General features: G+C 46.1%; 1 protein-coding gene across 1 annotated transcript in view; it reads right to left on the minus strand.

Annotated features, from left to right (window-relative positions):
• Positions 1-22793, minus strand: part of LOC115461366 (membrane-spanning 4-domains subfamily A member 15-like) — a 93683-nt gene that overhangs the window by 22699 nt on the left and 48191 nt on the right. Inside the window, exon 6 of the mRNA XM_030191124.1 lies at positions 762-806. Coding sequence (XP_030046984.1) covers positions 762-806 — 45 coding nt within the window. The remainder of the gene's footprint in view (positions 1-761; positions 807-22793) is intronic.

A 22793-nucleotide genomic window follows, 5' to 3' on the forward strand; every position in this document is an offset into this window, starting at 1 on the left:
AGATGTCACAGACTTGCTTGGACTCCTGATGCAGGCAGGAATGATGAAGCACAGTCCTGGTCGAGTCCCGCATAGGAATTCAGTAGCATTGGTTTAAATAAAGACTGTGCCTAGGACTTTGGCATGCACATCTTTTTTGACAATTAGACATTGGTTATCTCTACTATTTGGTGTCTTTCCATTGACATGATTATGAAATATTTTGTGGAAGTTTGTCAAATATTTAAAGATTCTATTCCTTCATGAACTTTTTATGTTGCTATTGGTTATACTGGGGACACTACCTTAATTGTGACTTTTGTCCCCGAATCTATTAGAAATTGAATTCTTCAACTGTATTTACACTATAATCAACAGATTTTTTTGTAATTGTGTTTCCTGACTTACCTAGAGTTGAACAGTCCATATGTAAGGTCATTTTGGCCAAGTGCATGTATAATGTATTTCCTGCAATTTTCTTGTAAATGTATTGTGAAATATCAGGATAGTACTTACATTTTCTTTGATCTATTACACTTAGATAAACTTCTAGATTGTAAAGTTTTTGCTTCTATACTTGCCTTGTCCTAACCTATTGTACTCACTATAGTTAATAAAAGAATGTATCTTCCATTTTCCTTAGTTATTTCCTGACTTGAGGGGCTCTGTTTCCTTTTAGCTCTCCTGTGTTGTCTTGGAGTCTCCTTATTGTGGTTTCCTGGTATCAATATTTGTTTTGCCTTAAATTTGTTTCTTATTATATTACTTGTATTGATATATACCTTTTCTGTGTCAAGCGTTGGCTTGCTTATTTTCTTGTAAATTTTCTGAAAAGCATAAATAAAAAAAATGTTGGGATAACAATGTTAACAGTAGTTGCATTCATTATAGTTACAGTACTTTTACTTTCACTCAAAAATACATTAGGCAATAACTTTTTTACTTTCACTTAAGTTTTAAAACATGCATTTATTTTTACTTTTACTTAAATACTTTGATGTAGTACTAAGAACAACACTGACTATCTGTGTCTTTCCCCCTTTACGCCCCCACTGAGTGTACTAGTACTGCGCCTTCTGCCTTTTATATCTGGCTCTGCCTGCCCCTCAATAATACTAGGGTGGCACACACCACTGGGCACTGCCTATGCCTCAAGCTGAACTAGAAAGAAACAAATCACAAAGAGTACTGTGCCTGCTTCTTATGTAAAGAAGAAAGACTGCCACGGGTTGTCTTGAGTGGCATAAACAGCTCTAGTAGACTTCTCCCTTTCCATCTGCACTCCCACTGATGGGCAGATGATCAGAAACAAACGCGGGCACTAGAGGCTATTAGCACCATACTAGCACCTGCGTATCCTACCGCCCTATGATCAGAGCCCCCGAGCACTGAACGCAACTAGCATGGAAATGCATGCTAAACAGGGCTCTTAGCACAAGTAGCATGCAAATGCATGCTAAACTTATTCCTCCCCAATGATCAACGAGCAGCACACCAAACATTGGCGCTCTGTCAATGGCAAACCCTACACCAGCTCGGAGCTGGTGTTAAGGTTAGCAGACCATTGGGGAGGAATGGTGAGCTCTGTGCAGCATGCATTTGCATGCTAGCAGGACCCCCATTCCCCCCAATACAACCCCTCCCTGCAGAAGCAAAACCCCGACCCCCCTAGCCAGTGACATGGGGGCTGGAGGTCCAGTGGACCTTCAGTCCCACTGACACCCCCTGACACAAGTTTGGAGGGAGCTGCAGATCCGATGGGTCTCCAGCCCCCCTAACCCCCCTTGCACCCCCCACCACAAAAGCCCTGGTGGTCCAGTGGGCCGCAATCAAACCCCCTAAACCTGGTGGTCTGAGTGTACTTCTATTCTGCCTATTGCCTTCTATATCTGGCACTGCCTACCCCTCAGTAATACTACTGGGGTAGCATATACCATTGGACACTGACAGCAGGGCACTGCCTGAAGCTGAACTAGAAAGAAAAAGACGTCACACTGGGTGTACGCTGGCCTCCTCTTGTGCAAAGAATTTTGTTACTGGAGCAGCACTGTTAAACAGTTCCAGTAGATCTATCCCTTTCCACAAGCACTCCCACTGAGTATATTATTTGTAGTTATACTCTGGCTGCTTCCCTCTAGATCTGGCTCTGCCTACTCCTCAGTAGTACTACTGGAGGGGTATATATCACTGGGCAGTGTGGGCAGGGCGCAGCCTCAATCAGATCTAGAAAAAAAAAGAGACAAGTCACATTCCACGGATTTTATATATGGCACATAAAATTGTGTGTGCAAATTTGGACATGTGCCCAATTTACGTGCACAATTTAATTGAGTAACAAACAAATTAGTGCCAATAATTGGGTGGTAATCAATTATCAGCACTAATTGGCATCTTCCTAAGCACTATTCTAAAAAGATGTGCATGTAAATTCTTATGTGCTGATCCAAAAAGGGATCATGGCAATGGGAGGGGCTTGGGCAGGTCATACGTGTCCAGAGATTTGCACGTGGAGGGGCATAATCGAACGTTGCCGGCCAAATAGTTCGCTGGTGATCTATTGTGGTGGCAGCGCTACAGCTGGCCGGAACCATATTATCAAAAAAAATGGCCGGCCATCTTTTTTCCAATAATACAGTTTAGCCCGGCCAAATGCAAGGGTTCGCCGGGGTTGAGATGGCCGGTTTTGTTTTTCAGCGATAATGGAAAAAAATGCCAGCAATCTCCAACCCGGCAACATCCAAGGCATTTGGTCGTAGGAGGAGTCAGCATTTGTAGTGCACTGGCCCCCCTCACATGGCAGGACACAAACTGGGCACCCTAGGGGTCAGTGCGGTGGACTTCAGAAAACGCTCCCACATGCATAGCTCCCTTACTTTGGGCGCTGAACCCCCCAACCCCCCCCCCCAACCCAGTACCCACAAATGTACAACACTACCGTAGTTCTTAGGGGTGAAGGGGGCAACTACATGTGGGTACAGTGGGTTTTGGAGGGCTTCCATTACCAGCACAAGTGTTACAGGTAGGGGGGGATGGGCATGGATCCGCCTGCCTTAAGTGCACTGCGGTACCCACTAACAGTGCTCCAGGGACTTGCATACACGTAGGCCTCTAGGACTTGTTGCTGCTGTATAACCTTGGCACACCAGTTGATACCTGAAGACTAATCTCTTTGGAAAAAGTCCTTTATTTGAATAACCACGTTTACTCACAGTTAACTGCAGATCAGAGGTTGTGCCCCACTGGCAAAGAGTCTCCCTGGTACTGAGATTAGCAGTAGGTCAGAGCTGGCAGAATGGTGTACAATGCCCTCTTTCAGCAACATTCAAGGTAATAACTAAGTTCTCTAACATAGGTAACACATGAAAGGGATCTAAAACTGGCTTACAAAAATGGCCACTACCTCATGGACTACCGGAAACAAAACAGGGCACACTCTGACCCAGTTAGCAGGGGGAAAAGCACCGTGGGAGTAGAGCCCACTACCCTACACCCACCACAATGCATTGCTGATGTGACTCTGCAGTGCACCTAACAGAAAAGGTGTCACACTCACCCGAGAGCCACATCACAACCAGGGAAAGGCTGTCAGAGGATAGAACACATTCTGCTGTCATGGAGGTGGGTACAGCATTTGAGGCTGCAATAGAGGCTGGCAAAATATGTTTAGATTTGTGTTTTTTAGGGTGGGAGGGGGTTGGTGATCACTGGGGGAGTACGGGGAGGTCATCCCCAATTCCTTCCGGTGGTCATCTGGTCAGTTGGGGCACCTTTTTGAGGCTTGGTCGTGAAACTAAAAGGACCAAGTAAACCCGGCGAAAAGCGAATGCTACATACCTGTAGAAGGTATTCTCCGAGGACAGCAGGCTGATTGTTCTCACGGATGGGTGACGTCCACGGCAGCCCCTCCAATCGGAATCTTCACTAGCAAAGTCCTTTGCTAGTCCTCACGCGCTCGCGCGCACCGCGCATGCGCGGCCGTCTTCCCGCCTGAAACCGGCTCGAGCCGGCCAGTCCAGTATGTAGCAAGACAATACAAGGGAAGACACAACTCCAAAGGGGAGGTGGGCGGGTTTGTGAGAACAATCAGCCTGCTGTCCTCGGAGAATACCTTCTACAAGTATGTAGCATTCGCTTTCTCCGAGGACAAGCAGGCTGCTTGTTCTCACTGATGGGGTATCCCTAGCCCCCAGGCTCACTCAAAAACAACAACCATGGTCAATTGGGCCTCGCAACGGGCGAGGACATAACTGAGATTGACCTAAAAAATTTACCAACTGAGAGTGCAGCCTGGAACAGAACAAACAGGGCCCTCGGGGGGTGGAGTTGGATCCTAAAGCCCAAACAGGTTCTGAAGAACTGACTGCCCGAACCGACTGTCGCGTCGGGTATCCTGCTGCAGGCAGTAATGAGATGTGAATGTGTGGACTGATGACCACGTCGCAGCTTTGCAAATCTCTTCAATGGTGGCTGACTTCAAGTGGGCTACCGACGCAGCCATGGCTCTAACATTATGAGCCGTGACATGACCCTCAAGAGCCAGCCCCGCCTGGGCGTAAGTGAAGGAAATGCAATCTGCTAGCCAATTGGATATGGTGCGTTTCCCTACAGCCACTCCCCTCCTATTGGGATCAAAAGAAACAAACAATTGGGCGGACTGTCTGTGGGGCTGTGTCCGCTCCAGGTAGAAGGCCAATGCTCTCTTGCAGTCCAATGTGTGCAGCTGACGTTCAGCAGGGCAGGAATGAGGACGGGGAAAGAATGTTGGCAAGACAATTGACTGGTTCAGATGGAACTCCGACACGACCTTTGGCAAGAACTTAGGGTGAGTGCGGAGGACTACTCTGTTATGATGAAATTTGGTGTAAGGGGCCTGGGCTACCAGGGCCTGAAGCTCACTGACTCTACGAGCTGAAGTAACTGCCACCAAGAAAATGACCTTCCAGGTCAAGTACTTCAGATGGCAGGAGTTCAGTGGCTCAAAAGGAGGTTTCATCAGCTGGGTGAGAACGACATTGAGATCCCATGACACTGTAGGAGGCTTGACAGGGGGCTTTGACAAAAGCAAACCTCTCATGAAGCGAACAACTAAAGGCTGTCCTGAGATCGGCTTACCTTCCACACGGTAATGGTATGCACTGATTGCACTAAGGTGAACCCTTACAGAGTTGGTCTTGAGGCCAGACTCAGACAAGTGCAGAAGGTATTCAAGCAGGGTCTGTGTAGGACAAGAGCGAGGATCTAGGGCCTTGCTGTCACACCAGACGGCAAACCTCCTCCACAGAAAGAAGTAACTCCTCTTAGTGGAATCTTTCCTGGAAGCAAGCAAGATGCGGGAGACACCCTCTGACAGACCCAAAGAGGCAAAGTCTACGCTCTCAACATCCAGGCCGTGAGAGCCAGGGACCGGAGGCTGGGATGCAGAAGAGCCCCTTCATCCTGCGTGATGAGGGTCGGAAAACACTCCAATCTCCACGGTTCTTCGGAGGACAACTCCAGAAGAAGAGGGAACCAGATCTGACGCGGCCAAAAAGGAGCAATCAGAATCATGGTGCCTCGGTCTTGCTTGAGTTTCAACAAAGTCTTCCCCACCAGAGGAATGGGAGGATAAGCATACAGCAGCCCCTCCCCCCAATCCAGGAGGAAGGCATCCGGTGCTAGTCTGCCGTGGGCCTGAAGCCTGGAACAGAACTGAGGGACTTTGGGTTGGCTCGAGATGCGAAGAGATCCACCAAGGGGGTGCCCCACGCTTGGAAGATCTGGCGCACCACTCGGGAGTTGAGCGACCACTCGTGAGGTTGCATAATCCTGCTCAGTCTGTCGGCCAGACTGCTGTTTACGCCTGCCAGGTATGTGGCTTGGAGCACCATGCCGTGACGGCGAGCTCAGAGCCACATGCTGACGGCTTCCTGACACAGGGGGCGAGATCCGGTGCCCCCCTGCTTGTTGACATAGTACATGGCAACCTGGTTGTCTGTCTGAATTTGGATAATTTGGTGGGACAGCCGATCTCTGAAAGCCTTCAGAGCGTTCCAGATCGCTCGCAACTCCAGAAGATTGATCTGTAGATCGCGTTCCTGGAGGGACCAGCTTCCTTGGGTGTGAAGCCCATCGACATGAGCTCCCCATCCCAGGAAAGACGCATCCGTGGTCAGCACTTTTTGTGGCTGAGGAATTTGGAAAGGACGTCCCAGAGTCAGATTGGACCAAATCGTCCACCAATACAGGGATTCGAGAAAACTCGTGGACAGGTGGATCACGTCTTCTAGATCCCCAGCAGCTTGAAACCACTGGGAAGCTAGGGTCCATTGAGCAGATCTCATATGAAGGCGGGCCATGGGAGTCACATGAACTGTGGAGGCCATGTGGCCCAGCAATCTCAACATCTGCCCAGCTGTGATCTGCTGGGACGCTCGCACCCGCGAGACGAGGGACAACAAGTTGTTGGCCCTCGCCTCTGGGAGATAGGCGCGAGCCGTCCGAGAATCCAGCAGAGCTCCTATGAATTCGAGTCTCTGCACTGGGAAAAGATGGGACTTTGGATAATTTATCACAAACCCCAGTAGCTCCAGGAGGCGAATAGTCATCTGCATGGACTGCAGGGCTCCTGCCTCGGATGTGTTCTTCACCAGCCAATCGTCGAGATATGGGAACACGTGCACCCCCAGCCTGTGAAGTGCCGCTGCTACTACAGCCAAGCACTTTGTGAACACCCTGGGCGCAGAGGCGAGCCCAAAGGGTAGCACACAGTACTGGAAATGACGTGTGCCCAGCTGAAATCGCACATACTGTCTGTGAGCTGGCAGTATCGGGATGTGTGTGTAGGCATCCTTCAAGTCCAGAGAGCATAGCCAATCGTTTTCCTGAATCATGGGAAGTAGGGTGCCCAGGGAAAGCATCCTGAACTTTTCTTTGACCAGATATTTATTCAGGGCCCTTAGGTCTAGGATGGGACGCATCCCCCCTGTTTTCTTTTCCACAAGGAAGTACCTGGAATAGAATCCCAGCCCTTCTTGCCCGGATGGCACGGGCTCGACCGCATTGGCGCTGAGAAGGGCGGAGAGTTCCTCTGCAAGTACCTGCTTGTGCTGGAAGCTGTAAGACTGAGCTCCCGGTGGACAATTTGGAGGTTTTGAGGCCAAATTGAGGGTGTATCCTTGCCGGACTATTTGGAGAACCCACTGATCGGAGGTTATGAGAGGCCACCTTTGGTGAAAAGCTTTCAACCTCCCTCCGACTGGCAGGTCGCCCGGCTACGGACACTTGGATGTCGGCTATGCTCTGCTGGAGCCAGTCAAAAGCTCGCCCCTTGCTTTGCTGGGGAGCCGAGGGGCCTTGCTGAGTCGCACGCTGCTGACGAGAGCGAGCGCGCTGGGGCTTAGCCTGGGCCGCAGGCTGTCGAGAAGGAGGATTGTACCTACGCTTGCCAGAAGAGTAGGGAACAGTCTTCCTTCCCCCGAAAAATCGTCTACCTGTAGAGGTAGAAGCTGAAGGCTGCCGGCGGGAGAACTTGTCGAATGCGGTGTCCTGCTGGTGGAGCTGCTCTACCACCTGTTCGACTTTCTCTCCAAAAATGTTATCCGCACAGCAAGGCGAGTCCGCAATCCGCTGCTGGATTCTATTCTCCAGGTCGGAGGCACGCAACCATGAGAGCCTGCGCATCACCACACCTTGAGCAGTGGCCCTGGACGCAACATCAAAGGTGTCATACACTCCTCTGGCCAGGAATTTTCTGCACGCCTTCAGCTGCCTGACCACCTCCTGAAAAGGCTTGGCTTGCTCAGGGGGGAGAGCATCAACCAAGCCCGCCAACTGCCGCACATTGTTCCGCATGTGTATGCTCGTGTAGAGCTGGTAAGACTGGATTTTGGCCACGAGCATAGAAGAATGGTAGGCCTTCCTCCCAAAGGAGTCTAAGGTTCTAGAGTCCTTGCCCGGGTGCGCCGAAGCATGCTCCCTAGAACTCTTAGCCTTCTTTAGGGCCAGATCCACAACTCCAGAATCATGAGGCAACTGGGTGCGCATCAGATCTGGGTCCCCATGGATCCGGTACTGGGACTCGATCTTCTTGGGGATGTGGGGATTAGTTAAAGGTTTTGTCCAGTTCGCAAGCAATGTCTTTTTTAGGACATGGTGCAAGGGAACAGTGGACGCTTCCTTAGGTGGAGAAGGAAAGTCCAGGAGCTCAAACATTTCAGCCCTGGGCTCGTCCTCCACAACCACCGGGAAGGGGATGGCCGTAGACATCTCCCGGACAAAGGAAGCGAAAGACAGACTCTCAGGAGGAGAAAGCTGTCTTTCAGGAGAGGGAGTGGGATCGGAAGGAAGACCCTCAGACTCCTCGTCAGAGAAATACAGTGGGGGAAATAAGTATTTGATCCCTTGCTGATTTTGTAAGTTTGCCCACTGACAAAGACATGAGCAGCCCATAATTGAAGGGTAGGTTATTGGTAACAGTGAGAGATAGCACATCACAAATTAAATCCGGAAAATCACATTGTGGAAAGTATATGAATTTATTTGCATTCTGCAGAGGGAAATAAGTATTTGATCCCCCACCAACCAGTAAGAGATCTGGCCCCTACAGACCAGGTAGATGCTCCAAATCAACTCGTTACCTGCATGACAGACAGCTGTCGGCAATGGTCACCTGTATGAAAGACACCTGTCCACAGACTCAGTGAATCAGTCAGACTCTAACCTCTACAAAATGGCCAAGAGCAAGGAGCTGTCTAAGGATGTCAGGGACAAGATCATACACCTGCACAAGGCTGGAATGGGCTACAAAACCATCAGTAAGACGCTGGGCGAGAAGGAGACAACTGTTGGTGCCATAGTAAGAAAATGGAAGAAGTACAAAATGACTGTCAATCGACAAAGATCTGGGCTCCACGCAAAATCTCACCTCGTGGGGTATCCTTGATCATGAGGAAGGTTAGAAATCAGCCTACAACTACAAGGGGGGAACTTGTCAATGATCTCAAGGCAGCTGGGACCACTGTCACCACGAAAACCATTGGTAACACATTACGACATAACGGATTGCAATCCTGCAGTGCCCGCAAGGTCCCCCTGCTCCGGAAGGCACATGTGACGGCCCGTCTGAAGTTTGCCAGTGAACACCTGGATGATGCCGAGAGTGATTGGGAGAAGGTGCTGTGGTCAGATGAGACAAAAATTGAGCTCTTTGGCATGAACTCAACTCGCCGTGTTTGGAGGAAGAGAAATGCTGCCTATGACCCAAAGAACACCGTCCCCACTGTCAAGCATGGAGGTGGAAATGTTATGTTTTGGGGGTGTTTCTCTGCTAAGGGCACAGGACTACTTCACCGCATCAATGGGAGAATGGATGGGGCCATGTACCGTACAATTCTGAGTGACAACCTCCTTCCCTCCGCCAGGGCCTTAAAAATGGGTCGTGGCTGGGTCTTCCAGCACGACAATGACCCAAAACATACAGCCAAGGCAACAAAGGAGTGGCTCAGGAAGAAGCACATTAGGGTCATGGAGTGGCCTAGCCAGTCACCAGACCTTAATCCCATTGAAAACTTATGGAGGGAGCTGAAGCTGCGAGTTGCCAAGCGACAGCCAGAACTCTTAATGATTTAGAGATGATCTGCAAAGAGGAGTGGACCAAAATTCCTCCTGACGTGTGCAAACCTCACCCATCAACTACAGAAGACGTCTGACCGCTGTGCTTGCCAACAAGGGTTTTGCCACCAAGTATTAGGTCTTGTTTGCCAGAGGGATTAAATACTTATTTCCCTCTGCAGAATGCAAATAAATTCATATACTTTCCACAATGTGATTTTCCGGATTTAATTTGTGATGTGCTATCTCTCACTGTTACCAATAACCTACCCTTCAATTATGGGCTGCTCATGTCTTTGTCAGTGGGCAAACTTACAAAATCAGCAAGGGATCAAATACTTATTTCCCCCACTGTATCTGGGGTCTTCCTCTTCTTCCCACGAGGCCTCACCTTCGGTGTCAGACACAAGTTCACGAACCTGTGTCTGCAACCTCGCCCGGCTCGACTCAGTGGAGCCACGTCCACGATGGGGGCGTCGAGAGGTAGACTCCCTCGCCCGCATCGGCGAAGCTCCCTCCGCCGACGTAGTCGGGGAGCCTTCCTGGGAGGTGGCCGCAGTCGGCACCGCACGCGGTACCGACGTCGGGGACCTCACCCCGGGTGATGGGCCAGCCGGCGCCACGCTCGACGGTACCGGAGGTGCAAGCACCGCCGGTACCGGAGGGGTAGGGCGCAACAGCTCTCCCAGAATCTCTGGGAGAACGGCCCGGAGGCTCTCGTTCAGAGCGGCTGCAGAGAAAGGCATGGAGGTCGATACAGGCGTCGACGTCAGAACCTGTTCCGGGCGTGGAGGCTGTTCCGGGCTGTCCAGAGTGGAGCGCATCGACACCTACCTGAACAGAGGGTGAGCGGTCCTCTCGGTGCCGATGCCTGCTGGGTGCCGACTCCCTCGGCGACCCAGAGCTCTCGGTGCCGACGCGGGGAGGAGACCGGTGTCGATGCTTCTTCGACTTCTTCCGAAGCATGTCACCGGAGCTCCCCGGCACCGACGAGGAGGACGTAGAATCCAGCCGTCGCTTCCTCGGGGCCGAGGTCGAAGGAGGTCGATCTCGGGGGGGCTGTACCACAGGAGCCCTCAGGGTAGGGGGAGACCCACCCGAAGGCTCACCGCCACCAGCAGGGGAATGGACAGCCCTCACCTGCACTCCTGACGATGCACCACCGTCCGACGACATCAGCAGACGAGGTCCCGGTACCACCGACGTCGATGCAGCTATCCGATGTCTCGGCACCGATGCAGAGGGCCGATGCCTCGATGCACTCGATGCACTGGCGGCCGAGGATGAAGGTCTGGACGCTGACGACGTCGATGCACTCGATGACCTTGGTGTCGATGCCGACGAAGAGCCCGAGAACAAAACGTTCCACTGGGCCAATCTCGCTACCTGAGTCCGCCTTTGTAACAGGGAACACAGACTACAGTTCTGAGGACGGTGCTCGGCCCCCAGACACTGAAGACACGACGAGTGCCTATCAGTGAGCGAGATTACCCAGGCGCACTGAGTGCACTTCTTGAAGCCGCTGGAAGGCTTCGATGTCATGGGCGGAAAAATCACGCCGGCGAAATCAAAATCCGAAATGACGAATTTGAGCACCAAAACGTTTTAGGGAGAAAATCTCGACCGAGGCCGAAAAGAGGCCTACCCCGACGACGAAAGAAAACTTACCGGGGCAAAGACTGAAAAATACGGGAAGGGACAAACGAAGCCCGGGGGGCTTCCGGAGCACTTCCCAACAATTTTTTAAAGATTTTCCGAAGAAAACACACGTCAACGAAAAAAGGACGCGCGAGGTCGACTTTCCGGGGCTCGACACGGCGAAAACACGACCGTACCGAGTGCGGACAAAAGAAGACTGGCCGGCTCGAGCCGGTTTCGGGAGGGAAGACGGCCGCGCATGCGCAGTGCGCGCGAGCGCGCGAGGACTAGCAAAGGACTTTCCTAGTGAAGATTCCGATTGGAGGGGCTGCCGTGGACGTCACCCATCAGTGAGAACAAGCAGCCTGCTTGTCCTCGGAGAATACTGCTTAACGCCGCTTTTTTGTTTTCCATTATCTGCGAAAGCCGGCCATCTGGTAGCCACGCCCATGTCCCGCCTTCGCTAAGCCACCGACACGCCCCCTTGAACTTTTGCCAGCGAAGCAACGGGAAAGCGGCGATGCTGTCAAAAACGCCACTTTCGATTATACCGATTTCGCCGCTTTTAAGAAATCGCTGGCCATCTCCCGATTTATGTCGGGAAATGGCCGGCGATCACTTTAGAAAATAAGCCTAATAGTATTACAGAATACGCCAGATTGCACCTAATTTAGGTGTGGGGATTTACACCAGGTTTCCTAAAAATTATGCGCAGATTCCAGTGCTAGGCACTTTTCTATAAATGGTGCCCAAATTGGACTGTCATTTACAGAATAGCATTTAGTGCTCATTTTTTTTTGGTGCCATATATAGAATTTGGTCCAATGAGAGTAATTTGCCTGCTTCTTGTACCTAAGTTTTTCAACTCTGGTTTTTAAAGGGAAAATGGCATCAAACAACATGGGTTATGCCATTGACATTTTTCAGATTGTTTCTAAAAACAGCCCCATCCTTAACAACCAATATAAACACAAAGCTGTGGGGAGATATGATAGAGGTCTATAAAATATTGAGTGGAGTGGAACAGGTAGATGTGAATCACTTGTTTACTCTTTCCAAAAATACTAGGACTAGGGGGAGTGCAAAGAAGCTACTAAGCAGTACAATTAAAATTAATCAAAGAAAATATTTTTTCACTCAATGAGTAATTAAATTCTGGAATTTGTTGCCAGAGAATGTGGTAAAAGCAGTTAGCTTAGCAGGATTTTAAAAAGGTTTGGATAATTTCCTAAAAGTCCATAAGCCATTATTAAGATGGACTTGGGAATATCCATTGCTTATTTCTGGGATAAGCAACATAAAATCTGTTTTACTGTTCTGGGATCTTGCCAGGTACATGTAACCTGGATTGGCCACTGTTGGAAACAGAACACTGGGCTTGATGGACCTTCAATCTGTCCTAGTATGGCACCCTTTATGTTCTTATGAACACAAATATACTGTTCATTATCAACATTAGTAACAATGTATAGTTAGTTACCAATACCACTAGACTGCACAGTGGCATGGTAATTAACCATCCAAATCAAATCAATCTCAACTTTACACAGGCGGAAGCTACCAAGTAAAGCAGAGATACCTACCTGTAGCAGGTAGTCTCTGAGGAGAGCAGGCTTCATATTCTCACAAGTGGGTAGACACCCATCCATGTCGCCCAGTCTGGCATTTATGCCATAGTAAAAAGAGCTTTGTGAAGTGTGAGCCGCGCTCCACTGCGCATGTGCGAGTGCTTTCCCAACTGCCGTGTGAACGCGGTCCCCTTAGTTCAATATTAAAGCAAAAATCAAAAATAGAAATAATGGAGACAACTCCAAGGGGAGGTGGGCGGGATTGTGCGAATATGAAGCCTGCCGTCCCCCGATACCGATGCACATCGCTGCATAAGGCCATCCAGCAGCTCAGGAAGCAAGGGGGATTGTGAGAATATTTATTTATTTATTTGTTGCACTTGTATCCCACCTTTTCCCACCTATTTGCAGGCTCAAAGTGGCTTACATAGCACCGTGCTGGCGATTGCCAGTTCCGGTATGACAAATACATAGTGATATCATGATAGAAGTCGTGTGTGACAGACACATTATGGATAAGAAAGAAGGAAGAGTTATGTTATGTCCATTTCGAGTATTAGAGTTGTTGTGTTGCAGGACTCAGGCATTTAAGTTGGATCATTCAGGTATGCCTTTTTGAATAGGTAAGTTTTTAGTGACTTTCGGAAGTTTAATAGGTCTTGCGTTGTTTTCACGGTGTTTGGTAGTGCGTTCCACAGTTGAGTGCTTATATAGGAGAAGCTGGATACACAGGTTGATTTGTATTTGAGTCCTTTGCAACTTGGGTGGTGAAGATTTAGGTATGTCCGTGTTGATTTTGTTGTGTTTCTAGTTGGTAGGTCAATGAGGTCTATCATGTATCTTGGGGCATCACCATAGATGATTTTATGAACCAGAGTGCAGATTTTGAACGCAATACGTTCTTTGATTGGGAGCCAGTACAGTTTTTCTCATAGGTGTTTGGCATTTTCGAATCTCGTTTTTTCTAAATATAAGCCTGGCTGCAGTGTTTTGAACAGTTTGGAGTTTCTTTATGATTAGTTCTTTGCATCCCGCGTAGATTCTGTTAGAGTAGTCTAGGTGGCTTAGTACCATTGATTGTACCAAGTTGCAGAATATTTCCCTCAGGAAGAAAGGTTTAATTCTTTTGAGTTTCCACATTGAGTGGAACATTTTCTTTGTTGTAGATTTTGCTTGGCTTTCGAGCGTGAGGTTTCGGTCAATTGTAACTCCGAGAATTTTCAGGCTGTCTGAAACGGGAAGGGTGTAGTCTAGGGTGCTTATATAGGTGGGTTTGTTCATGTTGTATTGGGATGAGAGGATGAGACAGTGTGTTTTATCTGCATTAAGTTTTAATTGAAATTCATCCGCCCATGAGTACATGATTTTTAAGCTGAGTTTGATTTCATTAGTGATTTCTGTTAGGTCATGTTTGTAGGGGATGTATATCGTGACATCATCTGCGTAGATGTAAGGGTTGAGGTCTTGGTTGGCTAGGGATTTGGCTAGTGGGATCATCATTGAAAAGGATGAAAAGGATCGGTGATAGTGGTGATCCTAAATGATACGTTCGAGTGCGATTTCACTTGATATGTTCTAGTGGTTAAGAAACACTTAATCCAGCTAAGTACACTTCCACCAATCCCGAAGTATTCTAGGATGTATAGTAGTATTTTATGAAGTATTATATGAAGCCTGCTGTCCCCAATACCGATGCAAATCTCTGCATAAGGCCATCCAGCAAGGCCTGGATGCGCTTATCGAGGGCCAACATCGGGAAAAGCTGAGGTGCTGGCTGGGGCGCAGGTTGCAGAACCGCTGGGGCTGATATGGGAGCAGGATCTCAGCTGCATTGGCACCTCCTATATGGCGGGAGAGCGGTCCTCCCGGCACAACACTTCTCATGTGCCGAATCCCTCGACGCCCCGGAGCAAGCCTCGAGATTAAAAATGCAGCTACTCCTCACGCGGAAAGAACTAAGGGGACCGCATTCATGCGGCGGGCAGGAAGGCACTTGCGCATGCACAGTGGAGCACGGCTCACGCTTCACAAAGCTCTAACTTTTTACTATGGCATAAATGCTGGACTGGGCAATGTGGATCGGTGTCTACCCACTTGTGAGTATATGAAAGCCTGCTTGTCCTCAAAGAAATATCTTTTCCAATCCCAGAGCACATACTCTTAAATAAATACTCTTCTTGGTACAAGCAGTCTTAAACAGTCACATTCTTTTTATTAATAAATATTGGGACTTCAAGTAACTTCTCTTAAGCAATTACAACAAATTCAATCAGGACTAGCATCAGCATGGCCACGTTTCACCATAGCTGCAGCAGGACAACGGCTCTGAAAAAATACTGTAATACAAATATTAAAATATAATTTTTTTTAGTCTTAGTATTTTTATTGATTTAATTACAGAAGAACAACATAATATAAACCAGTAAAAGTATGTACATACTTTAAAAAGCGTAAAAGAAGGGAGGAGAAATGGAAAAAAAAACGCTTCTCAACATGCATCTTTAAAGTAAGTCAGCAACAAATACCACTTCTTCTTACACAAGATAAAATGAGGTGATTTTTTAGCAAGGAATTTTTCATATTTATAAGTTTGAAATACTAGATTCCACCAGTCTTGATGTGTGGCTTGGTTCAAGGTTTTCCAGTGCGCAAAAACTACCTTCAAGGCTAAAGTAAACATGGCATTAACAAGCATGCATTCATTAGATTTTAACTTAGGTCTAAAACATTGGTCTCTAAGCAATATATATTTATGCAATATGGGACCAGTAAAATGAAACACTTCTGTCAGAGTGAGCCATATGTCATTCCAGAATGCTTTAATACACACACACTCAAAGATAAGATATTTGATAGTACCTTGTTGGGCATGACAGGACCAACACAAGTTGGAAACGCCAGGGTTAATTGTATGTGACCTGAGGGGCGTCCATAAGGATCTATGCGTAAAAAAATAGAGGGGCTGTGTTATGGCAGCAGACTTGGAACATTTAAACAGTGATCTCCATATCTGCTCCCAACTTTTATCTGAAATAGATTGCTGTATATCCTCTTCCCAGCACCTACGCACACCCATACAAGTAATGGGCATTTACTTAAAAAGAAAGTATAAACATGTGATGCAACATGCCTTGTAGACTGAAGACTTTTAACTAAATCAATAAGCTCAGGGGAATGATGCATCTTATCAATTTGAAATTTGCCTTTTTTTCAGCATAGAACTAAGTTGTAGCCATTGATAGAACTGAGTATCTAATAATGAAAATTCAGCCTTCATAACTGAAAATGGTTTCCAAGTATGATTATTCAGATCTACAAAATGGCTAAGATCCCATATACGTATGCGTTGCCAATGAGACAAGGAAACTTGCTTTCTGCCAATTGTAAACTTGGGGTTGTTCAATATGGGCGTACATAAAGTAGATGACCAGGGAATGTTTAATAACTTATTAAAAGAGGACAATAATCTATGGGTAGTATTGATGATAAGATTAGAGGCAATACGCTTGGGGAGCTGCATACCCACTAAATAAGAATGCATTAAAGGATCTATAATGGATTGCTCCAATAGCATCCATCTAGGTGAGAGACCTGCGTTAACAGGGGCAATCCATTCTAGACCTTGATGAATAATAAACACTTTATGATAGGATAGAAGATCAGGGAGTCTCACTCCACCCTGCAATTTAGATAGTTTCAGCTTTCTTAAGGAAATTCTGGGCGATTTTGAATTCCATAAAAAACCAGAGAGTAACTTTTCCATCTTTCTGTAAAAAGCAGCAGGAAATAGGAGAGGAATCATACTTAAAGCATATGTAATTTTTGGAACTACCATCATTTTAATAGAATCAAGTCTACCCCACCAAGTTAAATTGAGTAGGGACCAGGACAAAAGGGAATTTTCAACCTTAGGAAAAATTCTATCAGAGTTCATTTTAATAGTAGTGTGAATATCTCTATCAAAAAGAACTCCCAAATACTTGATAGAGGAGACTACCCATTTAAGGGAGTAGCCAGGTATCATGAAAGGGGTACAGGCATCATTTAAAAGCATTAGCTCAGTTTTGTCCCAGTTAATTTTATAATCGGACAGTTTTGAAAAATGAGAAATTAACTGAATAAGTGCATTCAAAGATGCCTTTGGGTTGGTAAGATATAACATTATATCATCAGCATACGCTGAGAGCTTGAACACCTCCCTACCCACAGAAAAACCAGCGATATCATCAGAATTCCGAATAGCTACCAAAAGGGGTTCAAGCGCTAAGTTAAACAGTAAGGGAGAAATAGGGCAGCCTTGTCTGGTACCTCTATGCAATTCAAATGGGGCAGAAATCTCACCGTTGGCTACTATTCGTGCATTCGGAAGTGAGTATAAAAGGTGTATCATGCTCAGGAAACTTGATATGCTCAAGCACACCAAACAGATACTTCCACTCCACCCGGTCATAGGCTTTTTCAGCATCTAAGGAAACGGATAAAACAGGGAAATCCATAGACCCAGTGGAGTGAATGAGATGACACAGTAATCTGGTGTTATCAGCACCATATCTATGTTTTACAAAACCAGCTTGATCTCTATGTATGAGTGATTGAAGAATAACCTCCATTCTACAGCTCAAAATCTTCGCATAGATCTTATAGTCCACATTTAGCAGAGATATACAGTGGGGGAAATAAGTATTTGATCCCTTGCTGATTTTGTAAGTGTGCCCACTGACAAAGACATGAGCAGCCCATAATTGAAGGGTAGGTTATTGGTAACAGTGAGAGATAGCACATCACAAATTAAATCCGGAAAATCACATTGTGGAAAGTATATGAATTTATTTGCATTCTGCAGAGGGAAATAAGTATTGATCCCCCACCAACCAGTAAGAGATCTGGCCCCTACAGACCAGGTAGATGCTCCAAATCAACTCGTTACCTGCATGACAGACAGCTGTCGGCAATGGTCACCTGTATGAAAGCCACCTGTCCACAGACTCAGTGAATCAGTCAGACTCTAACCTCTACAAAATGGCCAAGAGCAAGGAGCTGTCTAAGGATGTCAGGGACAAGATCATACACCTGCACAAGGCTGGAATGGGCTACAAAACCATCAGTAAGACGCTGGGCGAGAAGGAGACAACTGTTGGTGCCATAGTAAGAAAATGGAAGAAGTACAAAATGACTGTCAATCGACAAAGATCTGGGGCTCCACGCAAAATCTCACCTCGTGGGGTATCCTTGATCATGAGGAAGGTTAGAAATCAGCCTACAACTACAAGGGGGGAACTTGTCAATGATCTCAAGGCAGCTGGGACCACTGTCACCATGAAAACCATTGGTAACACATTACGACATAACGGATTGCAATCCTGCAGTGCCCGCAAGGTCCCCCTGCTCCGGAAGGCACATGTGACGGCCCGTCTGAAGTTTGCCAGTGAACACCTGGATGATGCCGAGAGTGATTGGGAGAAGGTGCTGTGGTCAGATGAGACAAAAATTGAGCTCTTTGGCATGAACTCAACTCGCCGTGTTTGGAGGAAGAGAAATGCTGCCTATGACCCAAAGAACACCGTCCCCACTGTCAAGCATGGAGGTGGAAATGTTATGTTTTGGGGGTGTTTCTCTGCTAAGGGCACAGGACTACTTCACCGCATCAATGGGAGAATGGATGGGGCCATGTACCGTACAATTCTGAGTGACAACCTCCTTCCCTCCGCCAGGGCCTTAAAAATGGGTCGTGGCTGGGTCTTCCAGCACGACAATGACCCAAAACATACAGCCAAGGCAACAAAGGAGTGGCTCAGGAAGAAGCACATTAGGGTCATGGAGTGGCCTAGCCAGTCACCAGACCTTAATCCCATTGAAAACTTATGGAGGGAGCTGAAGCTGCGAGTTGCCAAGCGACAGCCCAGAACTCTTAATGATTTAGAGATGATCTGCAAAGAGGAGTGGACCAAAATTCCTCCTGACATGTGTGCAAACCTCATCATCAACTACAGAAGACGTCTGACCGCTGTGCTTGCCAACAAGGGTTTTGCCACCAAGTATTAGGTCTTGTTTGCCAGAGGGATCAAATACTTATTTCCCTCTGCAGAATGCAAATAAATTCATATACTTTCCACAATGTGATTTTCCGGATTTAATTTGTGATGTGCTATCTCTCACTGTTACCAATAACCTACCCTTCAATTATGGGCTGCTCATGTCTTTGTCAGTGGGCACACTTACAAAATCAGCAAGGGATCAAATACTTATTTCCCCCACTGTAGGTCTGTAGTTCTGTACAAGGGTACAGTCTCTGTTAGGCTTTGGAAGCAGTACAATGTTAGCGTCTAAAAAATTACCTGTTGACGATGAAGCCAGTAGCTCTTGATAGTAAGATAGCAAGCATGACGAGATAGAAACCAAGAATGAATTGTAAAATTCCACTGGTAGCCCATCAGGACCTGGTGCTTTAGATGAAGACAATACTTTAACTGCAGATATTATCTCATCTTGAGTGATGGGTTGACTAAGTTGACTTATTTGTTGCTCAGAGAGGCGAAGAAAACTCAGTGAAGAGAGGAAATTAGAGATTTCAGAGTCATGAACCACACATTCTGAAGAATACAATGTCGAATAAAAAGATTCAAAAGCTTTGAGAATTTGAGGAGAGGAGGTCAGGGAAACTCCTGTGGGTGACAGAATTGAAGTTATGCGTTGCTTAGTTTTCTTGCCTTTAAGGTAAGACACAAGTAATTTGCCAGCCTTATTTGATTCTGTATAGTATATAGCGTTTTGCCTAAATGTAATGACATTGGTAATACTTGACAAAATGGAGTTATACTGCATTTTGAGGTGCCTGAGCTTTTGAAATAAATCTCTAGATGAAGATGTGTATAAAGACATTTCAAGATGACGAATTTCCTCCTTAAGATTGGAAGATTGGTAATACGAATGCTCTTGGTTTTACAAAGATGAGCTGCATAACTAATTATTTCACCTCCCAGCCAAGTCTTGAAGGCTTCCCATAATGTTATATACGAAGATACAGAGCCCTCATTGTTAGCAAAAAATTCAGATGATTTCTGAGAGATGTGCTGCAGAAATGCTGAGTCTGAGAGCATTGAAGTGTTAAGTCACCAGAAAGTAGATTTTGTTTTCACATGAGACCAGTTGAAATCACAGGATACTGCTGCATGGTCAGAAATAGATAGTTCACGTAACTGAGCAGCAATTAGCATAGGAATCAAGTCTTTGGTACCCAGAAGATAATCAATTCTTGAATAAGTGTGGTGTGGAGCGGAGAAAAAGGAGTATTCTCTGGAAGTTGGATAAACTAGTCTCCATAGACCATCCATTGGATTTCATAAGAGTGCTGAGCGAGCTTCTAACCTTGAGTTTAGCAGGTCTACAGTTTGAAGATCTGTCTTTATAAGGATCAATTGGAAAATTAAAGTCACCTCCAATTATGGTATGACAAGCAAGAGCATTCGTTCTAGAAGTATTAATTTTGTAGAAAAAATTTGGATCATCAGTATTAGGAGCATAAACATTAATTAATATTATGGGTTTGTCCTCTAGAGTGCCTTCCAACCGAGACCAGCTACCATCACTATCAGTGACATGAGAAGTTAATTGAAAGCGTATGGATTTCCTTATAAGTGTGATTACACCGTTTTCCGGCCTTTTGCTGGACTAATGAAACATTGGTCAAACCATTTACTTAAAAGTTTTGAACCCTCTTGCACATCTAAATGAGTTTCTTGCAGAAAACAAATATCAGAGTTTTTCTTTTTCAAGTAGAGGAGAAGTTTCTTTCGCTTGATGGGATTAGAAATCCCTTTAATATTAAGGGATAAGACTCGTATCTTCAGCATTGATATTGCAAAAATTCTGAATTTAATTGAATGGGCCAGTGTATAATTGCATGAAGAGAAGACTGCAAAACGCTGCAGAGCTTGAGATCCTCAAAGTGAGTAAAAAAAATAAAAAGGGAACTAATCTTAAAAAAAGAGAAAAAAAGGAGAAATAAAATAAAAAGACTGTTTGCACAGTAGATAAAAAGGGGAAAAAGCACATTGTGGGGTACATGCGACCAGAGTACACTCAGATAGAGAGTCTGAGCCAGCCAAGAAAAACAATATATTGGCACACATAACAGCAAAATAAGTTATGAAGAACCATCAAAAAGCCTTTGCAAATGATATACTAAAAGTTTCCCTTAAATCTTAACAAGAAAATGAGAATGATAACAGATGCCATTAATACAGAACAAACCTGTATAATGAAATTCCTAATTTTAAAGGAAACACAAGAGGTAAGAAAATACAGTGGCAACACCTGATGCCAATTGCATTATCTCATGACACTCTCATCCAAAATCTTTTGCAGTTCAGCAGGATCTCTGTAGTGCTTGGTGTTATTCTGAAAAGTTACTCTCATAATCGCAGGATATAGGAGACCGTGCTGAGCACCAATAGCTTTAAGCCTGGGGCACATGCTTTGAAATTGCTGACGTTTTTTAGCTGTTGGTTTAAAATTCAGGCACCAAGAATATCTTCGCTCCAGCATACATCAGAGGAGATTTAGACCGGGAAGCTTTCAATAAAAGCAACAGCTGATCATGCCTATTGGTCTCAGATAATTTTTCCCAGGAGCTGGCCTGAACGCAACATGGAAAGCCCGTTCTATTTCAAAAATTGTGTCGGTTGGGAGAGCAACGATATTAATAACGAATGATTGTAGAAACTGAACAATGTCTTTACCCTCCGTTTGTTCAGGCAATCCTAGCATACGTATATTATTTCTCCTCATTTGATTAGACAGTATTTCCAGCTCCCGTTGTATAAGATCAATTTTATTTCATTTGCGATCCATTTCCTGATGAGTGTGTCATGAGCAGACATACGATCCTCCAGAAGTTCAATTCTGGCATTAAATTGGACTAACTGAGTAGCGATTGATGCTAATTCTGATTTGACCTTGCAGGTGGCATCGAGATTTTGTTTCATTAAAACGTGCAACGCTTTAATATCATCTCCGAGGAGATCCGCTTTTTCGCTGGGCAGTGGCAACTGCAGGGCCTTCTCAGGCACAGAGAGGTCAATTTTGTTTCTTTGCTGAGTGCAAAACAGAGCCCTCAATCCTAGTGGATTTAGACGACATGGTGCCACGACCCCAGAAGAGAATCGCTCAGCTGTTATAATGGTAACTCAGATAGATAGCTGGCAGGAGACAGCACTCTACGCATCCATACTGGAAACAGCCATGTTTAGAACCCCTAAAAAACAATTTTACCATCACACAACAATTATTAAATAGTATGTACATATAGACTGCGTACCTGTTCCAAAATGCTCCTCTTTCCAGTGTTTAGTATGTCAGTTCAAGATGGTGACCTAACGCCTTCATTTAATACTTAATGACCAACCTCCCGATGACGTGTACACGCTACTCCAATCAATTTCCCCACTCGCATCAAGGAAGCCCAATCAAGTTCTAGATTCACCCCCCCCCCCCCCCAGGTGTACCACGTCTAAAACAAAAATCCATTTCTGCCCTTTAAAATTAAAGAAGGCTCTCAATATTACCCCCTTCCTGAACCACCTGAATTTGTTCAAAAACATGCCATCGCAAATCTCCCAATATGTGCTCTTTCTCTACCCAATGAGAGCTGCCAAGGGGGCTGATCTGCGCAGCGGGAGATTTATGGCCACGAACTCCCTATCTTGTTTGCTTACCTCAATAAAAGGAATGTGACTGTTTAAGACTGCTTTTACCAAGAAGAGTATTTCTTTAAAAGTATATGTGCTGGGATTGGAATAGATGTCAAAACCATCAACATCACCAGTGATTGAATAGCAAGCAGCTTTCTTAGTACTGCTACTGTCACAATCATCAGTGTCACCAATACGAACATTAGCTTTGACATCTCCAGTGTTATCATTACTATCCATCCCATTGTCATTACCAGCATCACAGAATTCACTAATGACTTGGAGATTGACTCAGCCTTGAAGGTTTTAGCTTCTCCTGCATGAAGAGTGG

This window comes from Microcaecilia unicolor, chromosome 1 (genome assembly GCF_901765095.1).
Source record: "Microcaecilia unicolor chromosome 1, aMicUni1.1, whole genome shotgun sequence".
Classification (NCBI taxonomy): Eukaryota; Metazoa; Chordata; class Amphibia; order Gymnophiona; family Siphonopidae; genus Microcaecilia; species Microcaecilia unicolor.